This window comes from Trichoderma gamsii (assembly GCF_001481775.2).
Source record: "Trichoderma gamsii strain T6085 chromosome Unknown Scaffold_57.2, whole genome shotgun sequence".
NCBI classification, from domain to species: domain Eukaryota; kingdom Fungi; phylum Ascomycota; class Sordariomycetes; order Hypocreales; family Hypocreaceae; genus Trichoderma; species Trichoderma gamsii.
In genome coordinates, this window is record NW_020171394.1 from 64230 (window position 1) to 81035 (window position 16806).

The window sequence follows — 16806 nt, forward strand, 5'->3', positions numbered from 1 at the left end:
CAGAGTTAGTGGCGGCAGGCTTGCAACGTGGAGAGCCGTGGCAGACCCCGCGACTGCCGCTGATTGGCTGCGCAGCTCCATTCCGCTAGCCCTGTAAGCGCCGGCGACCTGACAAGGCTCCATTGGCTGTGCCGCCACGAGACCCAACGGCCTATGAATGCGAGATGGAAGCGCTGGCATGTCGACGCCGAGACTTGCAAAGGCCTCATCAGCTGCGACAGCCAAATGGAATCGCATAGTAAAGCGGAGGCTGAGCGCGCCGGCGCTGAGCGTGCAGCATCTATCCCTGGACAAGGCCAGGAGCTAGATGCAAGGTGATGAGATGTCACTTAGACGCTTTTAGCTCAGGGCTGTGATTTACAAGACGAGCGGGTATGAGACTGGGCGGCAAGAACCCAGCTAGACGGCTCGAACGGAGAGTAGCGATTTTACTTGAAGGTATATGGCTAATGCATCAGGAGCCATGTTCGAAGCGTCTTTCTGTTGCCCATACCAGTATACTCCCCGTGAGCTTTGCATCTCCTGAGTGCTAGTGCGCCGTAAGCTATGCCAGCACATTGCTCAAAGCTTCATGAGCGTCATCGTCATCACCAGTCTTTTGTTTCCAATTGCTGCAAGAAGTCACAATATTCCGGTTTGAATACCGTCTGGGCATGTTCAGTTGACGCAAGCAAAAAGCTTGGGAACATGTAGTTGGACCATGTCCTGACTTCTTACTGTACAGCGCCGCTGTGCGCCCCTAGCTCCGGCGTGATATCGACATTTCAATCTTTCAACTGCTTGCGTCAAGCCTTGTGTCTGATCTTAGATTCAGAAGTATATCGAGTTTCAGGAATAAAAAAGTAAAGCTTCATGGTGAATATTCCAAATCCTACCTGGAAGTAAAGCAAAAATAGGTGGTTTAGTGGTGGGTGATAAGATAAGACCCTGACGTAGACATTTCCTAACCAGGCAAAATATGGGGCCTTTCAACGCGTGCCGGAGAGCTGGACGCGTTGAGAGGTCGACACTACCTCACGTTTTAATCAAGTTGTAGCGGTCGGTACTTTGATTGTGAGGGTGGTACTACCAAGACAGCCTTTTTGGTAGAGCTGTCAGCTTCAGTTTCATCATGACGCCTGTATCGAAACCTCCAGAGAAAAAGCAGAAGTCTTTAACTGCATTCTTCACGCCAAGGGCTGCCAATGGCACTGCGTCACAATCCTCTCAGAAGCCTGCGGTGCCATCTTCGCCGACTCCCGCAAGAGACCGGGATCTGCCATCACGAAAACGGCCTTTCGAAAAAGATAGCGAACAATCCGACAGCATTGCTGAGAATGCAACAAAGAGAACCAAGGGTCCTGAGGCTAGCAATGAGAAAAGCTCCTTTTTCAACAAAGATTCCGCTGTTGCCACAGCTCCTAGCAACCAAAGTCCTTCATCCACACGAGTACGACGTTACCATTACAATGACACGAATTCACAAGAAGATATCGGTCACGAGAGCGATAATGACGACGAAGCAACGAAAAGGAATAATGAAGAGCTGCACAGGAAATTTGTCAAGAAATTGGGCCATCCAGATGCCTTGGCTTGGCGTTCCTTGAAAGCACAGGACGGCGCCCCAGCCGGTGATGATGAGGATGCCGACGCAGATCCCGAAGAAGACGAGGCTCCGGTTGCCTCCAAGGCCAAGAAGAAGGGATCGAAGACAGGAAAGCTAACACCGATGGAGCTGCAATTCCTGGAAATCAAGCGGAAACACATGGACACTGTATTGATCGTCGAGGTTGGGTACAAGTTTCGATTTTTTGGTGAAGATGCTCGGGTGGCTGCCAAAGAGCTAAGCATCGTATGCATACCGGGTAAAATGCGATATGATGAGCGTATGTATTCTTGTTTAATGCCTTTGATACAGCTTCGCTGACCAGCATTAGATCCTTCGGAGGCTCACTTGGATCGTTTCGCGTCGGCCAGCATCCCGGTTCACCGATTACCCGTTCACGCCAAGCGACTCGTCGCTGCCGGCCACAAAGTCGGAGTCGTGCGGCAACTCGAGACTGCGGCGCTGAAGAAAGCCGGCGACAACAGAAATGCCCCCTTTGTCCGCAAGCTCACCAATGTCTACACAAAAGGGACATATATCGATGAGAATGGAGAGCTGGATAGCCAAGACGCCTCTGCCCCTTCTGGAGGCTATCTGCTTTGCATCACAGAAACGGCAACCAAAGGCTCTGGCGCAGATGAAAACGTGAATGTCGGTATTCTGGCCGTGCAACCCGCTACTGGCGATATCATCTATGACACCTTTGAGGACGGCTTTATGCGAAGCGAGATTGAGACACGCCTCTTGCACATATCACCCTGCGAGTTCGTCATTGTGGGCGATCTCACCAAAGGCACAGATAAGTTGATATTGCATCTGTCAGGCAGCAGTACCAACGTCTTTGGCGACCGCAGTCGCGTTGAGCGTGTACCCAAAAGCAAAACCATGGCTGCCGAGGCCTATTCGCATGTCACGCAATTCTACGCCGACAAAGTAAAGGAGGCATCAGACAACGAGACCGCGAGTGCTCTACTTGACAAGGTCTTGAAGCTTCCTGAGGCGGTCACCATCTGTCTATCCGCCATGATTACCCACCTACAGGAATACGGCCTAGAGCACATATTCGGTCTGACGAAATACTTTCAGAGCTTCAGTACGCGATCCCACATGTTGGTTAATGGTACAACCCTAGAAAGCCTCGAAATCTACCGCAACTCCACCGATCACTCCCACAGGGGTAGTCTCTTCTGGGCCGTTGACAAGACTCTCACTCGGTTCGGCCAGCGCCTTCTCCGAAAATGGGTCGGCCGCCCCTTGTTGGACAGAGAGCGTTTAGAAGAGCGTCTTGCCGCCGTGCAGGAGCTTCTCGACAAGCAGTCCACTTCCCCTGTCGACGATTTAGAAAGACTCCTCTCCACGACCAAAGCAGATCTTGAACGCAGTCTCATTCGCATCTATTACGGTAAATGCACCAGGCCAGAGCTCTTAACCGCGCTCCAAAACTTGCAAAAGATTGCCAGTCATTACTCCTCTACCAAGTCACCCTCTGATGTTGCCTTTGATTCGCCCCTAATCGTCAATGCCATCGTCGCCTTGCCCAAGATCCTGGATACAGTCATCTCCTACCTTGATCGCATTAACATGTATGCTGCCAAGAAAGACGATAAATACGGCTTCTTCCGAGAGGAGTTCCACACCGATGAAATTCAAGACCACCAGATGGGAATTGCCCACGTCGAGCACGAACTCGACGAACACCGCGCCGTCGCCGCACAAAAGATTAAACAAAAGACGGTCGAATACGTTACTGTTGCAGGCATCGAATATCTCATCGCCGTTCCCAACAAGGACATCAAGAACGTCCCCGCCTCTTGGAGCAAAATCTCCGGCACAAAGGCCCTCTCGCGCTTCCACACCCCCGAGGTCATCCGTCTCATTACCGAGCGTGACCAGAGTCGCGAAGCCCTCGCTGCGGCCTGCGACAAGGCCTTTAAAGACTTCCTGGCCGAAATAGCTGCCGAATACCAGCCTCTGCGCGATGCCATCTCCGCCCTCGCCACTCTCGACTGCCTCCTCTCCCTCTCCAAAGTCGCCGCTCAGCCAGGCTACAGCAAACCCACATTCCTCCCCTCCACCTCCGAACCATCCATCTCCATCTCCCAAGGCCGCCACCCCATAGCGGAGCAGACCCTTGAGAGCAGCTACATCCCCTTCACCACCACTCTCGCTCACCCATCCGCCCTAGCCCACCTCATCACTGGCCCCAACATGGGCGGCAAATCCTCCTTTGTCCGCGCCGTCGCCCTCATCGTCCTCCTCTCCCAGATCGGCTCCTTCGTCCCCGCCGACTCCCTCACCCTCACCCTCTGCGACGCCATCCACACCCGCGCCGGCGCAAGAGACAACCTCTTCGCCGGTGAATCCACTTTCATGGTCGAGGTATCCGAAACAGCCCGCATCTTGCGCTCCGCCACCCCGCGCAGCCTCGTCATCCTGGACGAGCTCGGCCGCGGCACCAGCACCCACGATGGCGCCGCCATTGCTCAGTCTGTCCTGCACCACGTTGTGACCGAAACGAGGTGTCTCACTCTCTTCATCACCCATTACCAAAACCTCGCTCGCATTGCAGACGGCCTGCCTGGCGTCACCAATGTCCACATGAAATTCAATGCGCAGAAAGGAGAGGATGGCGAAGAGGAAATTACTTTTTTATATGAGGTAGGAGAAGGTATTGCCCATCGCTCGTATGGGCTAAATGTCGCCCGTTTAGCCCGTATTCCTAAGAAGGTGCTTGATGTCGCTGCGGAAAAGTCAAAACAACTGGAAAATGAGATGAGGCGGCGAAGGTTACAAGGAGCATATAGGACGCTTGCCGAAGTCATGGAAGCTGGCTCGGACCAATTAGATCATCTGGTGTCCGCTATAGAACAGCTATAACAACTGAGCTTTATCAGCGAGAAAGGAGAAGTGTGCGTTTCGTAATATCTAGCATGGGTTATATTCGGTACAAAGTCTATAAAGAGCGAAATGATATTGTATTTATCATGTGTAAATAAGAGAATGTATGGATCTTACGAACGCCAAAATGGTTACCTATGATATGATGCGCGTTCCGCCACTTCTAAGCAAATAAAATAACTCGCCAACCAGACTGTCTTGTTCAAATCAGTTATCAATATCGTTGAACAGTCCCTTTCCCATATGGAACCCAAGTTGTAGAAATGCTCGTAGAATCGCCGAAGCCCACCCAAAAGAAACTCTGTTAAAGAAAACACCTAGCCTTGTAGCTGCAACCGTCTAAAAAGAGAAAATGCGCCATCAGAAAATAGTTTTTTTTTTCTTACAGTGTAAAAAAACGTATGTCAGTTCATGTAATTTGAATCGTAGTATCAACGGGTCCTTCGCCATCATATTAGCAATCTAGGTATAATGAACCTCTCCATTTTCAGCTCACCTTGTCAAAATATACCGAGAACAGCTCTTGGAGGTGCCTCGTGGCCCGATATTAGAGAGAAGTCAAAAAGGAAAGTTAAAGATGGATAAAATGCGCCGATAATGCCCCCGTAATATCCCGGATAGACGCCTGTTTCAAATAGCGGAACAATAATGTATAATACCAGCATTAAGCGACTGGGTACCGTAAAATAGGCATTAAAGTTCCAGTTCGTCATGTCGGAGATCTTCGTCGATATCTACGTCGTTGTCAGGGCCTTGTGGCGACCAAAGGGCGTGTACAGTATAGCGTGACTCTTTTTCATCGTCAATATTACCTTCATCCAGAACATCACAGAGCTGTGGCTCCAGTTTGATGCTCGCGGCAGATTGGGATTGGTCATGGTTTTGGCGCATCGAATGGACGGCATCTTGATTACGGTTTATCGAAGTAAATCCCAACGAAGACAAATTTTGTGCCGAACCCGATCCAAAGAAGAGACGGTCCTGCGAGAACAGAGGATTTGCGCCAGGCATATCCAGGAACTGGTTTGTCGCTGAGACTGCATCATTCGTACCAGGGTTGGAAAAATCATCCAATTTATGTTGAGCGTGGTGGCCTGAAGAAAGGCGAAAGTGGTCGTGGCTGAGAGTGTTGAAGTGGTTGCTTGAGGCGAAAGGATATCGCGGTGGGTTATTGTAGATCGATGTTCCATTCAGGGTATATAGATCCGAGTGGTTCAAAGCGCCTGGTAGAAATAATGTCAGTATTATGATAGTCAGATTCGAGGATGGTTGTCGAACCCAGCCCAGCATGCGCACCCATGCTAAAATAGGGCTGCTCTTGGCCTCTACCTCTATTAATCTCTCGTCCCGAGAATGATCTATCTGGAATATCCCGAGATTGCGGCGTCGGAGATACAAGATTAGAGTGGGATATCGGGTTCAATTGGTGCAATCCAACCCGGCTGCGCAGATCAAACCTAGAATGCGGAGAGAGATTAGCACGAATTCAGAATACGTAGAAGTGTTTCCAAGTTGATGATACCTCGGCTCCCTATGAGAAGAACCTGATAGCGGTCGATTGTCATAGAGTCCTGAATCACATCAGTAAAGGGAATTTTGATAAAAATGCAGATATGTATACCAGTGATTGTATCCTCATCTCGGAATATGTCGTGAGAACGCTTGAACTGTCCAAGAGGAGTGATGTCGGAGCTTGCAGTCCGGCTGTACCCCATATGCGGCTTGGAGCTTTTTCCTTGTCCAAGATTGCTGCGTGTGATACGACGGCTATTTCCTCGAGGAACGTTGGCAGAAATCTCGGCCAGGGGCTCCCCTCGCTTTCGTCGAGGCTTCGCTACCTTTTTGGGCGGAGTCTGATTGATGTTAGTTGCAAATCATGAAAAGATGTGAGACGTAGATACGAACCGTTTCCTCCTGGTCCGGCACTGGCGAAGAGCTATCATACACGTCTTTGATCCTTTCAACCTCAAACTCGGCCGTCATCACAACTTGCGTGGGCTCAATGCCTTCAGAAGTTCTCCTCATTTTCTCAATGGCGGATTTGGGCTTCCTTTGGTTACGAGTACGCTTCATGTCCTCATTTGCCAAATCCATCTTGCCCATGCCTGGCCATACTTGACCCTTCAGTGCCATCATGTCGGCCGATACCAAAAACTCGTCTGGAGCTTCATTTTCAATATCGGATACAAAGAACCCTGGATAAACGGGAAAGTCTACGGGGTATTCTTCGCGCTCATTCTTTACAGGAGTGTCGGACTCGGTTCGCTTGATTCTTCTCTTGGGTTGCTACCATCTCCGTTATTATACAAACATAGCTCAATCGCTTCACCCATTTTCTAGCTTAGGAAGCATACCTTTGAAGAAGCGAGCGCTGATGTAGCTCCCCTGGCTCGCTTGTTTCTTGTAGCCTCTTTCAGTTGCTTGGCTTTCATTCTTTCAACAAGCAACCCTTCGATGCCATTTTCTTTGTACCACTGCTCGTACTGCTGAAGGGAGACAGAGGCTGCAATGTCTTGATGAGCCTTCAGCTTTGTCTGAGTCTCGTGGTGAAGATGGCCTTTGGAGGCAATATGCGTGAGGAGGTGAGAAACATCGGAGAACCGGGGTGTCTCAGGGCAAACGGTGCAGAGCAAAGGTATCTGCTTGGTACTGGGCCCAGAAGAAGCACCGGGGGTGATAACCGACATCATGTCCTGTTTCAATCATCATTAGCAACGACTCTTACTATAAAGTATGCGAAAAAGAAAACGTGTTTTTTCGCAACCGCAGCTAATCTATCTGCAACGGTGTAGATATTGCTGAGAAGTCTAACCTGTTCATGACCCAGAGTGCCAGGTCGAATCCCAAGTGGTGATCTCGGGGCAGGAAACAGCAACAATAACAGCAATAACAGCAGAGAGTCGAAAACACGGTCTTAGAGTGGCCTCGGAAAGCAAAGAAGCAATGGTTGAGAGTGACGTGATTCGGAAAAGGGCAACTGGGTATGCAGGGACTAAAGGAAGAAGCAAATGGGATCAACAGGGTGCAGAGAGATCCACACAAGCCCAGTTCGGATGGAAGAGAAGACTGGTAGGTGGTTGGGTAGGTAGCAAGAAAGGAAGAGAATTGAGGAGAGGTGCAAAAGGAATGGAACAGGAACAGAAGTCACGAGCCTCACCATTGGATAGTAGCCGTCCACGTCCGGACAGGGCTTGATGATGGACAGCGTTTGAGGAAGCAGCACCCCAGGAGGCTGCACCCATTGAGGCAGCTGAGGTGTCGCGTGAAGCTCCAGACTTGGCTCGCTTCCATCCCAAGAGAATAGCGAATGGCCAGGACGCAGGGAGAAGCCTGAGAGACGCCGCGGATTCTGGGCAAAGAAGGAAAAATCCATGCTGTCGATGCCGCAGCAGCTGTCAAGGACGTGTCTAGGAAGTGTCCGGGCAGTGTCCGGGCAAGAGCCTCGTATATTGAGTCTTTTGGTTACCACACCACAGAGACGCTGCTGCTTGATTCTTTGCAAAGTGCTGGGTAAGGTAGAGAAGAAGACGAGCAGCTTCGTTCTTCTACCCTCAGCCTCCTTCCATCTCTCATGAATAATGGAGGCTAGTCCATCTTGGGTGAAGATATTGCGTAGTTGTGGTTGTGCATCGTGCCTTCCTTCTTTATGGTATCTCTCACTGATAGCGATACGGCACCTAAAAAAAAAAAAAAAAAAAAAAGGGCTGCCAAACACCAAGCAGCGCACAATGCCTGGTAGGAATGCATCTCATCAGTATCCCTCTATGGTCATGATATTTGTTACCACTTGCAGTTTCTGCTTTTGCTTTTGGACCGAGAAGCCATGCTCCTCTTGCCCTTTGCTCCATTCTATGGCATCTCTGGGTGACCAATACTGGCCTCCTTTCACCTGCGTTTTTCTAGCAGCGCCTGTGAACTAAGATGTAATATCTGTAATTAAAACGTAGAGGATAGTAGACTGTAGATCTTTATAAACTAGAGTATTTTTGCAACCCATGGCAGTGCAGGTTATTTCAGATTGAAATAGAAGATAGTGGTAATTTGACGAGATGTCTGGTGTGACTTTCAATCCGAATGCCCAGGCGATAAAGAGCTGTGGTTTTGTTCCCTGCTGCATGTTAATGTTTAGATGGACTGCAACCTCGACACTTTCCCTTAAGCAGTCCTCGCCTTGTGCCTTGGATACCTAATTTCATTCATTTCTAGGGTAGTACTAATCTAAAGCTATATACCACTTTATTGGTCCAAGGCAACTGGGGGGCAAAGCTTTGTAACCAACGCATATGGCATTGGTGTTAGACATTACAGGGTGGCTGCCACTGGGAAAAGAAAGCAACGTCTCCTCCTCACTTGCACCATGTTGCCGCCGCTCGATACCTGGCCAAGTGCATCGCCCGTAATTTTTTGTTATGCGAGAGCATACATTTCCTACCTAGCATGGCAAGATATTTCACGAAGAAAAAGAAGGAATCGTAGATGACACCCAAAACCCAACCCCGTATATCCTCCTCACTCCCCTAGAATTCTCGCAACAATCTTCTTGGGCATACAATATCTCGGATCCACAGGCTCCATGCCAGGATATCCAAGTAAACTCAGCCCTGCGGTGCCAAAGCATGTGTGCCAGACGTCCACCATATCACCAGGTCTGTCGGAGAAGCCACCGTTTTCGGGATCCTGGCAGCCCAGGATGAAGTCGATCAACGCCTGGCGGTCGATCCAGTGCACGCGATCGATGATCTGAAGGCTGCTCAAGACCCACCAGCTATAGCAAACATCTTCCTTCTTCTCAGGTCGGCCGTTGAGTCCGCCGCCAGGAAGCTGCCTCTCGCTTAGCCAGCGGCTGAGTTTCTCCTGGTCCACGAGATCGAGGCGCCCTGCGATGGCGAGAGCAGCGACGCAAGTAAAGATCTGGGCAGAGTGGGACTCTGCGCCGGGCTTCGCTCCATAGCCACCGTCGAAGTTTGCACAGGATACGACGTGTGATACTGCTTTGTCAACGTCGACCAGCGACAAGAGACCGAGGAGGGACAGGGCGTTGAGAGCTCCGTAAAGAAATCTTGTGTCCTCTTCCCCCCACTCATCACCGTAGAAACTTCCACTCTCAGAATTCTGAAGATCCGCTATGTCTGTGAAACATGTTAGGAAATTATTGATTATGAAATCAATAGGCATGCCCGCCAACACGTACACTTGCCAACGACGGCCTTTCCCTTTCCTCGAGCGTCCAGCTCATCGAAGCCGTCAACCATGGCGAGAATCTGTACTGCACTCACAGTAGAGAGGATATGCGCATCATGACCGGGGGCAGCTCCAAAGCCGCCATTCTCGTGCTGGCAAGATAGCACAAAGTCAATAGTCTCCTTGCGCGGAAGAGCTTCAGGATGGCTGAGAAAATGGAGTGCACACAGGCCCCAGTATGCGCCGTTCAGCCGCAAGTGCTCTGTCATCCAGTAGTCCAGCTCATCGGTTTTGGTATCCAACGTGAGGACATATTTTACATGAGCGTCTGTGGCCAGCTCGGGGCCCTTGGTATCTGCAGTTGCTTGGGCCATGGTGATATGCCGAGTGAGCAGTTCATGGAAGCTAAAGTACCCTCTGAGAGTCGCTTCAGTGACGCAGCTGGAAGCCCGCTTACCTAAGCACTCTGCCTACCTAGGCGCCCAGGGGTGTTTCCGGACAGAGGTCTGTAAGGGATCACTCCTCTGGTAAGTGCCCTTGAAGCCTTTTAAAGGCACTGAAAGATTTCTAAGCCTTATAAAAGGCCCTGAAAGATTTTCTAAGCCCTTTCAGAGGAGTTACCTTTTACAGAAGCTCTGCCCAGAAACACCCCTGGGGCGCGTAGGTACCAAGAGCTAGGTATACGCGTATAACAATGGGATAGACGTCTTGACGGTAGTACCTAGTAGATATTTCATATTTGATTAAGAATAAATATGTGTCTAACCTACCCGCTTTGATCTTAAAATTCAGAAAAATCTTCATCTTCTCTTGCTCGTAGGGAAAGTCTGGTTGAACGATACAGGCATCTTACGTACCCGATAGATGCATGTGGCTGTAAGCGGCTCTTAAGAGAAGCATTTCGTATCATGGCAGCGCCTATCGTAATTTGAGTCTGAATAGAGTCATACTTGCCGGATTCGTTTACTCAATTGCCCACGTAGTTGATAACTCTGAACAAGGCCTTCGGCAATTACATGTAACTACTAGCAATAAGAGTGGCTTAGTATATCCAGGTAGACTTGCATTGATGCATCCATAGATCCTATTTGCGGCTCTGCTTTCCGCATTGGGTCTTATTACAGCGGGTGCTTGCTCGCGGCTATGTAAAATTGTGCTACGAAAAAAACCTGGTTTTGTTGTCATTTATGGAGAAGAAAATTGCTTTGATGTTCATTAGTTCAAGGCTTGTTAGGTAGCCATCATGCGGTCTTCTTGTGCCGAACTTCCGAGCAAAGCCCGAATCAAGTTACTTGTATACATGTATCTAGACGCCTTACGCTCACATGGCAGTGTTGCCAACTTGAAGAACCGTAAAGCATCAATAGCGGAGCAAGAGTAGGCACCTACATGTAGTATGAATGCTTCTCTTCAGATTTGGATACAATAGGCTCCCTGCTCACGACTGTCCTGGCGTTCCTTCAGCTCTATCATTGAGCCAGTATAGAGCGACAACAGCTGATATGGGCTCTTTTTGGCTGTGTCCATGTAGTCTCCGTGGCAGCTAGCGGCCGCTTGTGAGATTTTAGAGAGAATCCACTATGATGTGTGGCAGCCAACAAACGCACGAACTATCGTTCAGGACTCCATTATAGTACTACTAATCAGAAAAACAATACAAATCCTTCATGAGCGCATAAAAGATTACTGAAGGTAAGCACGCCATGAAGTGAGAAGAAAGTGCCAAAATTGGGGATTACTTGTATATCTTTCTTGAACATGAATAGACCTTTCACATTATAGAGCCCTGCGCTCATTCCTCATTCCTCATTCCCTATGCTCATATGTTCTTTTTCGAGACTCTCGATAGTCAGATTTGAAACTATATATAGCTGAACTACATCATATCTCCTAAAACAACACGCTAGTGCTGACGAGGCTCAACTGACACTAATAGTAAAATATAGGTGATAGAACTATTGTATGCTCAGGGGGCTATGACATCTGGACTGTTAACTGTTGAGTAATATTGTCAAGGTTCCTACAAGGGCCTTTGTATAAGTCACTCCACCGCCGAGTACACTCGAAAACCAACTCCAAGTAAACACTTTTTGGCGTGTAAACAGTGGAGGATAATTCCAAGTATTAGGTAGGTAAATACTTTATAGACCTACTACCTAGCACGTCGTAAACAGTTTCCCACAACTTATAGCATTCATATTACACGTTATAATGTCTCAACACAGGTGAAATGTCCGGGTGGGCAAGTTGCTCCGGGCGACCTATCGCTCAAAGAGCCGCATGCCTTGGTACCCCTGGTTGGGCTGAGTCGCTTAGCTGGCAGTGGGCTGTGGAGCAATGCCTACAAATAGGACTGAGTGTACAAAATATTTCTAGCGTAGATGATTTTTTTTCGTAGTCTATATCCTTTCTCTCATTAATTCTCGTTAGGCCTCAAGTTGTTGATGTTACGAGTGATATGATGGCTGGTCTCAGAAGAGCTCTTGCTCTGCTCGCCATTGGCGGTGTGGTGCAGGCGTCGCCGTGTAAGTCACCGCCCCAATTGATAATTTACCGAGTCATTTTCTCAAGTTGATACTCATATTCCTCTTCTGTGCTTCAGTCCCGGTAAACGGAACCATTACTCAGCCTGCGACGCTGCCAACCACAGTACCATCTACCACTACTGCATCTGGAAACCTTACATGCGGCACTATTGAAGTCAGTGTACTCCAAGCTGTAGCCATTTCAGTTTATACAAGCCTTTCGACGGACCCGGCTTTGCAATGTCAATGCATTGGGTCCGTAAACTCCTGGCTGCGTGCAACAGACGCTCCTACTCGGACACTTACTAGGACCATTGGAACTGGTGTCACTACTTTTACAGAAAGTCTCAGCAGTACTACGACGGTGATAACAACAGTTTTGGATTTGACTTCAGTCATTACAAATTCGGAGAACATTATCGAGCCAGACACCAACCTCTGGTATGGATCTGCGACATCTCCATGTGTAAGTGTGCCTGATACACATTCTGCAATGATTACCGACGCTAATACGTGATCTCTTTACGCTTTCTAGTGTTATAGCTGCACAATCCAAGCCTCTACTGTAGAAGTCTTCTACTTTACTGATGGTATGCCAAAACGCGACGTACTCTCAAGATCATGAACTCCCCAAACTGATACTGCGTTAGCTACCGAGACACCTGCTATCACAGCTTTTTCATCTAATGGAGTGTTATAGTAAGTGAAAGCAGCTAGTTTCGGTGTTTGTTGTGAACATGGCTAATACAACCGCATCATAGCGAGTCTCCATCCATCTACATTGGGTTTTCTTCCTTGTCAGCGTTCGACTACTGCGGCATGGTCGGATCAGCTTATGCCAATACAACCATGGCCTTTGCCCCGACAGAATTATCAACTCTGATCTTCACCCCAGTGGTTGGCACCTCACAAGTTGTGACTGTGGTAACAAGTGGTATTACCAGCTTTAGTACACAGCCGGCGGCCACACTCTTCTCTCCCGACGGGTCTGCTGTGCTCAACACCAAAGATCTGGAGAGAAACTGTTCGACAATATCGGGCTATTCATACATTCCCGGAAACCCATCTAATGCTGGTTTCCTTCTTAGTTCAAGTATGTTTTTAGTGCTTGAATTTTCCTTCTGTGTCTCCTCATATCACGATCCAGACATGACTTGAAGACATCTGTGCTAACGTTATATTCACTAAATAGCTGACCCTTGTCATCCCACGATTGTCATTCCCGACAGAGTCAGAAGCTTACAACCGGGCTGGGGCGCGTGTCTTAGTGATGCCATCGGAGGGTGAGTTTACATGAGTTTCTGCCTGTTATCAACATATTCTCACAATGCGCCGTTCTTTTATTTCTAGGTTTTATGATCCTCCTTCGGCACTGAGCCCCGTCTCTGTGCTCGTACCAACGTCTTCAACGCCTTCTCAAGCCTCGACAACTCCCAGTCCACCTAGAAGTACGACTCCCGCTCTGCCTTCTTCCACTCCTCCTCCCCCCCCTCCTCAGACAAGCTCGCCGCCGCCGCCTCCCCCTAAATCATCTTCCACGCCTCTACCACCGCCGCCTCCTCCGCCAAAATCTTCATCTTCTCCCCTTCCACCTCCTCCTCAGACAACACCCTCGTCTTCGCCTCCCCCTCCTCCTCCCCCTAAATCATCTTCATCTCCTCCTCCTCCTCCTCCTGCCCAGTCTTCCTCAGTGCCTCCTCCGCCACCACCTCCCAAGTCATCTTCATCTCCTCTACCCCCTCCTCCTCCCCCTCAATCAGCCTCGTCAGCTTCACCTCTTTCATCCCCACCGGTGGCACCTCATTCTTCGGCGCCAGCTTCGTCTGCACCCAACAACTCCCCGCCTTCACTTCCGGCATCTGATACAAGTTCTGAAGGGACCAACCCTCCCCCCGCAACTACGGCCGGTCGCGGCAGCAGTGGCCCTCAGCCTTCCAGTTCTCCAGCTTCCAATCCTTCTTCTCCGGGTAGTAGCAACGAACAACCGCCGCCACCACCGACGGGAGACAATAACAACGCTGGCGGTGGCAGCTCAGAAACCAACGGCAGCTCAGGAAGCGGTAGCCCGTCTCAGACCCAAGGCCAAACCGGGGGCGCCACCAACTCATCACCAGCTCCGCAGCATACTGGAAACGGGGGTCAGCCTCCCTCATCGGTCATCGTTGTCGGTTCAGCTACGTTTAGCGAGAATTCCAAGTCGGAGTTCGTCTTTGGCTCTACGACTTTGACCCCCGGAGGAGCTCCCGTTACTTTAGGAGGAACTACTTTGTCACTGCCCACTCCTGAGTCTTCGGCCTCTGAAACTGGAACCGGAAGTGCAGGCGCAGAGAACAGTGCTGGTAATGAGACTGGAGGCAATGCCACGGGAACCGGCTCAGTGGCTGCTGGTGAGACCGCATCTAGCGAAACTGCTGTGTCCGGCTCACACGAGACCTCAGCTGCCAGCTTTGGAAGCCCAGCCGGAGGAGATGCTGGTTCAGCCAACACAGCGTCAACTGGGCTTCCGTCTACTTCGGCAACTACCGTGCCCAAGAGCGAAGCAGCACCTGGATTGTTTTCGGCTGCGATGAGAAATGTCAAGGTAGTTGCCGTTGTTATGCTTGTCGCACTTTGCTTGTAACAAGGGGATACCTTGCTTTTTACGGAAGTCAAATGACGATATATAATGATGGAAATGAAACAGTAGTAATAAGTACCAAGATGAATATTAAAGTATTGTGTTATACGCAGAAACTGAAATCTGTAATTAATCGCATCTCATATTAAAACTCATCCTTAGATTTCGAGGTGTTAATATCAGTCATATGTGTGATACTCCTACTAGCTACCATCTGCTTGGCGACTTTCAGTCTTGACATCTCAATCATGACATGCTTGATGAATAAGCCTCTAATAACAGGCGGCACCCACCACTGCTGGGTGTCGTTGCATGCTACTGAAGGCACGGCTCAGGTCTTGGGCTAGTCATCAATTTGGGGTGGGTGTAACGCCGGATAATTGAATCGCATGGCCGCCACTGTGGCCCAATGCCCAATAGCGGCGTCCCTTTTGGTGGTCACATGGATTGCTATCTGCAGGCTAAGACGCAAAATGATGCATCACTGCGGATATTCTGGCTGCCTCTGCGGCAAGCTTCCTCCTATACGTAGGTGCATGTACCTTTACAACTCGTGATTGCCATTGCCGCAGTATGAAGTCGAAGGCAGTACAGAGCAGGAGGCATGTATATCGTAGTATGCAGTAATCAATTATGCTCCCTTCATTCCTTTTCGATCCTTCTTCTTTTTTTAGAAAAAAGGGGGATGCTTGCCGATCTACATCATATGCAATCTTCCAAACTGTTCCTCTGAGACTCGTGTCAAGCCTCGTGTAATGGGCCGGATTGGGATTCATGTGTGTCGTACAATGCCCTAGCGTCGCAGCGATGACGAACGACTGTCATGTACCAAGTACCCCATGCCATCCTGCCAACACTAGCAGCTCGGAGGTGCTGATACTTTGTTCAATTTGACACGCGGGTCGCTTGCATCACGTTTTGCAGGGAAGGTCCATAGGTACCTTGGCGCAGTGATCAGAGGCGCTATTCTTCCTCGGTTGGTGCATCAAACAGAGTATAAACTCCAGGTTGCTACTGCGCACTTCTTAAAGTATCAAATAGTCGTCGCCCATACTAGTACGATTTATTGGTTGGAGCTGTGAGACCCAAAAAGCGCTCAAAACAATATACGCGAACGCTGCAGGGTCAGGCTGACATGTTCCTGAATCGATGTCTGATAGCCCTGCAAGGGAGATGCCCTCAGCAAGCACCGCCGTATTTGGTACAACGTGCTTCACAACGTGCTTAGAAGCAAGTGGGGAAGCCGCCGCCAAACGCAGCCAATCACGTGGGCCGCAACCCCTGAAAGAGCGGTTCTTTCCCGGGGCCACCGAGGCGTTTCAGATGCGATGGCGCGTGTGCTCGCAGCAGAGAAAGGGAAAGATGCGACCACTAAACGCTAGGTGCCTGCCCCAGCGTGACTGGTGCTTTGGCGCAGTGGCCTTCTAAAAGCGGTAGTCGCTGTCTAGCAGCCACCTGGCTCCATTCTTGGTGGCTTCCTGCCAATGGCGCTTCTGTACCTGGCGCATTTGCCAGCGACTCTCCACTCCGTTTTAGCCAGGCCAGGTACCACTATCGACAGAGCTGCCCCAGAAAGGGATTGCTTAGGGCATGGACTGGAACTTCAAGCTTTTTCTGTAATCGCCAGTATCGCGACGCGAATTCATACTAGTTACGGTATTTAATTGAGTGAAGCACCACTTTCAAAGCGACTGAGGCTTTGTTAGTGTATCAATACTTTGCACATCGGACAATAAAGCAGAGGGGGGCATCTGTTGGCCCTGGCTGGCTTTGCGTTTCATAGATCCCTAGGCACACCCAGTTTTTAGAGAGTACATGTAAAGAAAAGAGCGCCAACAGAGGGGACCAACTAGTGCTGTTTCTGCACGTCTATTCCATCCTCCCCAGATGAAATTTAGTCTTGACCCAGGGAGCAGGTGGTATCATCTTAGTACCACTACCTTACCGCCTGTCCTCTGCGCTTTAGCACGCATTTATCGCGAGCGCAACGGACAATGGAG

The 16806-nt window shown here is 49.7% G+C and overlaps 4 protein-coding genes across 4 annotated transcripts; 2 read left to right on the forward strand and 2 right to left on the reverse strand.

Moving 5' to 3' along the window:
* Positions 1-1111: 1111 nt before the first annotated feature.
* TGAM01_v210144 (hypothetical protein) lies at positions 1112-4462 on the forward strand (the record flags this gene model as incomplete). Its single annotated transcript, XM_018805770.2, has 2 exons — positions 1112-1865; positions 1917-4462. The coding sequence occupies 2 exons, from the start codon at positions 1112-1114 to the stop codon at positions 4460-4462; spliced, it is 3300 nt and encodes a 1099-aa protein (XP_018660960.2).
* Positions 4463-5176: 714 nt separating this feature from the next.
* Positions 5177-7170, reverse strand: TGAM01_v210145 (hypothetical protein; the record flags this gene model as incomplete). The annotated part of the gene is made up of 4 exons (XM_024550728.1): positions 5177-5706; positions 6006-6336; positions 6389-6769; positions 6838-7170. 4 exons carry the CDS (start codon positions 7168-7170, stop codon positions 5177-5179), a joined length of 1575 nt encoding a protein of 524 aa, XP_024404517.1.
* A 1822-nt stretch (positions 7171-8992) lies between these two features.
* TGAM01_v210146 (geranylgeranyl transferase type-2 subunit beta) lies at positions 8993-10038 on the reverse strand (the record flags this gene model as incomplete). Its single annotated transcript, XM_018805768.2, has 2 exons — positions 8993-9612; positions 9675-10038. 2 exons carry the CDS (start codon positions 10036-10038, stop codon positions 8993-8995), a joined length of 984 nt encoding a protein of 327 aa, XP_018660958.2.
* A 2084-nt stretch (positions 10039-12122) lies between these two features.
* On the forward strand, positions 12123-14809 carry TGAM01_v210147 (hypothetical protein; the record flags this gene model as incomplete). Its single annotated transcript, XM_024550729.1, has 7 exons — positions 12123-12189; positions 12267-12655; positions 12725-12779; positions 12840-12888; positions 12951-13282; positions 13382-13472; positions 13540-14809. 7 exons carry the CDS (start codon positions 12123-12125, stop codon positions 14807-14809), a joined length of 2253 nt encoding a protein of 750 aa, XP_024404518.1.
* Between the last annotated feature and the right edge of the window lie 1997 nt (positions 14810-16806).